Source organism: Mandrillus leucophaeus, unplaced genomic scaffold (genome assembly GCF_000951045.1).
Source record: "Mandrillus leucophaeus isolate KB7577 unplaced genomic scaffold, Mleu.le_1.0 Scaffold695, whole genome shotgun sequence".
Classification (NCBI taxonomy): Eukaryota; Metazoa; Chordata; class Mammalia; order Primates; family Cercopithecidae; genus Mandrillus; species Mandrillus leucophaeus.
The window spans coordinates 959,547-960,681 of record NW_012107530.1 but is presented as its reverse complement, the minus strand read 5'-3'; the positions used below and the strand labels follow the sequence as shown (position 1 = coordinate 960,681).

Genomic DNA, 1,135 nt, shown 5'->3' with positions numbered 1-1,135 from the left:
TAACCATGAGACTCTCACCAGCCCACGGAGATGCTTTAGCACACCAATGGATAAAGCACAATGCTTAAGAGCACGAGCTCTGGAGGCAACACCTGTGAGCCACAGCCCCAACTCCACCATGTTTTAACTGTGGGGCCTCAAATAGAGCTGCCGATTCTCTCTGGGCTTCAGAGTCCTCCCTGAAAAATTGGTCCACCATAGGATTAACTTGGGGAATAAATGAGATGGTATCTATAAAGTCCTTAAAAACAGTACGTGGTAAATGATCAGGAACCATTAGCTATTTAGAGAGCTGTTACTGTTATTATTGTTGTTTTTGTTCTTGTTATTTCTGTAACCTAAGTGGAAGAACGATTGTGACTTACTTTAAAAAGAGAGTCAGGATACATATTATAACAACAATTAATTTTGCAGCAGTGGAAACAGTATTTAACTTGTACCTAAGTAGTGCATCTCTCCATAGTGCATCCCATTCTCTAAAACTATTATTTAAAACACCTGTAGAAAGAGCTAGCGTTTTATTGAAAATTTTAAGTGACAGGATATGGACAGGAATTCTGATTTCTCTCTGTTGCCTATTCCTGGGAAGGAGCCTGGCTGTGGCCTGTGCTTCTAGACATTCATTCAACACTCACTGGGTACCTACCATCACCAACCTGAGCCTGCCATAGACACCTGAAGGGAGGTACAGTGCCCCCTAGTGGACAGAGCTTCTCCGAAGTTAGCCAAACAGCCAAGACAGCAATCATTGGGTCCTTATGTGTACACATACAAGTTCTACCTAAGTTCTCTTACACCAAAATCTCTGCTCAATTGACCCACAATATAACATTGCTCATCCCATGCTCTTTCCTCTTTCCTGCAAGACTTCAGATCTCGTGGAGGTTCCTGAGGAAGCCAATGGGCCAGGAGGCGGGTATGACCTAAGGAAACGCAGCAACAGCGGTGAGTGAGGGAGCTGGCACAGCACAAATGTGATCACATGAGTCACGGTCAGTGGGCAGGTCAAGTTGATTTCCAGTCCCCTTGCTTTCTCTTCTCGCTTTGGAATTTAATCAGGGCAAGTGTTCAATGTTCTGGAGAGAATGTGAGCATTGTTTCTGGTGGATTTCAGTGATTTGCTCTAATATCTTCC

At 43.9% G+C, this 1,135-nt stretch overlaps 1 protein-coding gene across 2 annotated transcripts in view; it reads left to right on the top strand.

The window, feature by feature from the left end:
* The window catches only part of STAC (SH3 and cysteine rich domain), a 174,743-nt gene that overhangs the window by 115,238 nt on the left and 58,370 nt on the right, over positions 1-1,135 (top strand). For both annotated transcript variants that reach the window (XM_011964370.1, XM_011964369.1), the window contains one exon: positions 867-945. In XM_011964370.1, coding sequence (XP_011819760.1) covers positions 867-945 — 79 coding nt within the window. The remainder of the gene's footprint in view (positions 1-866; positions 946-1,135) is intronic.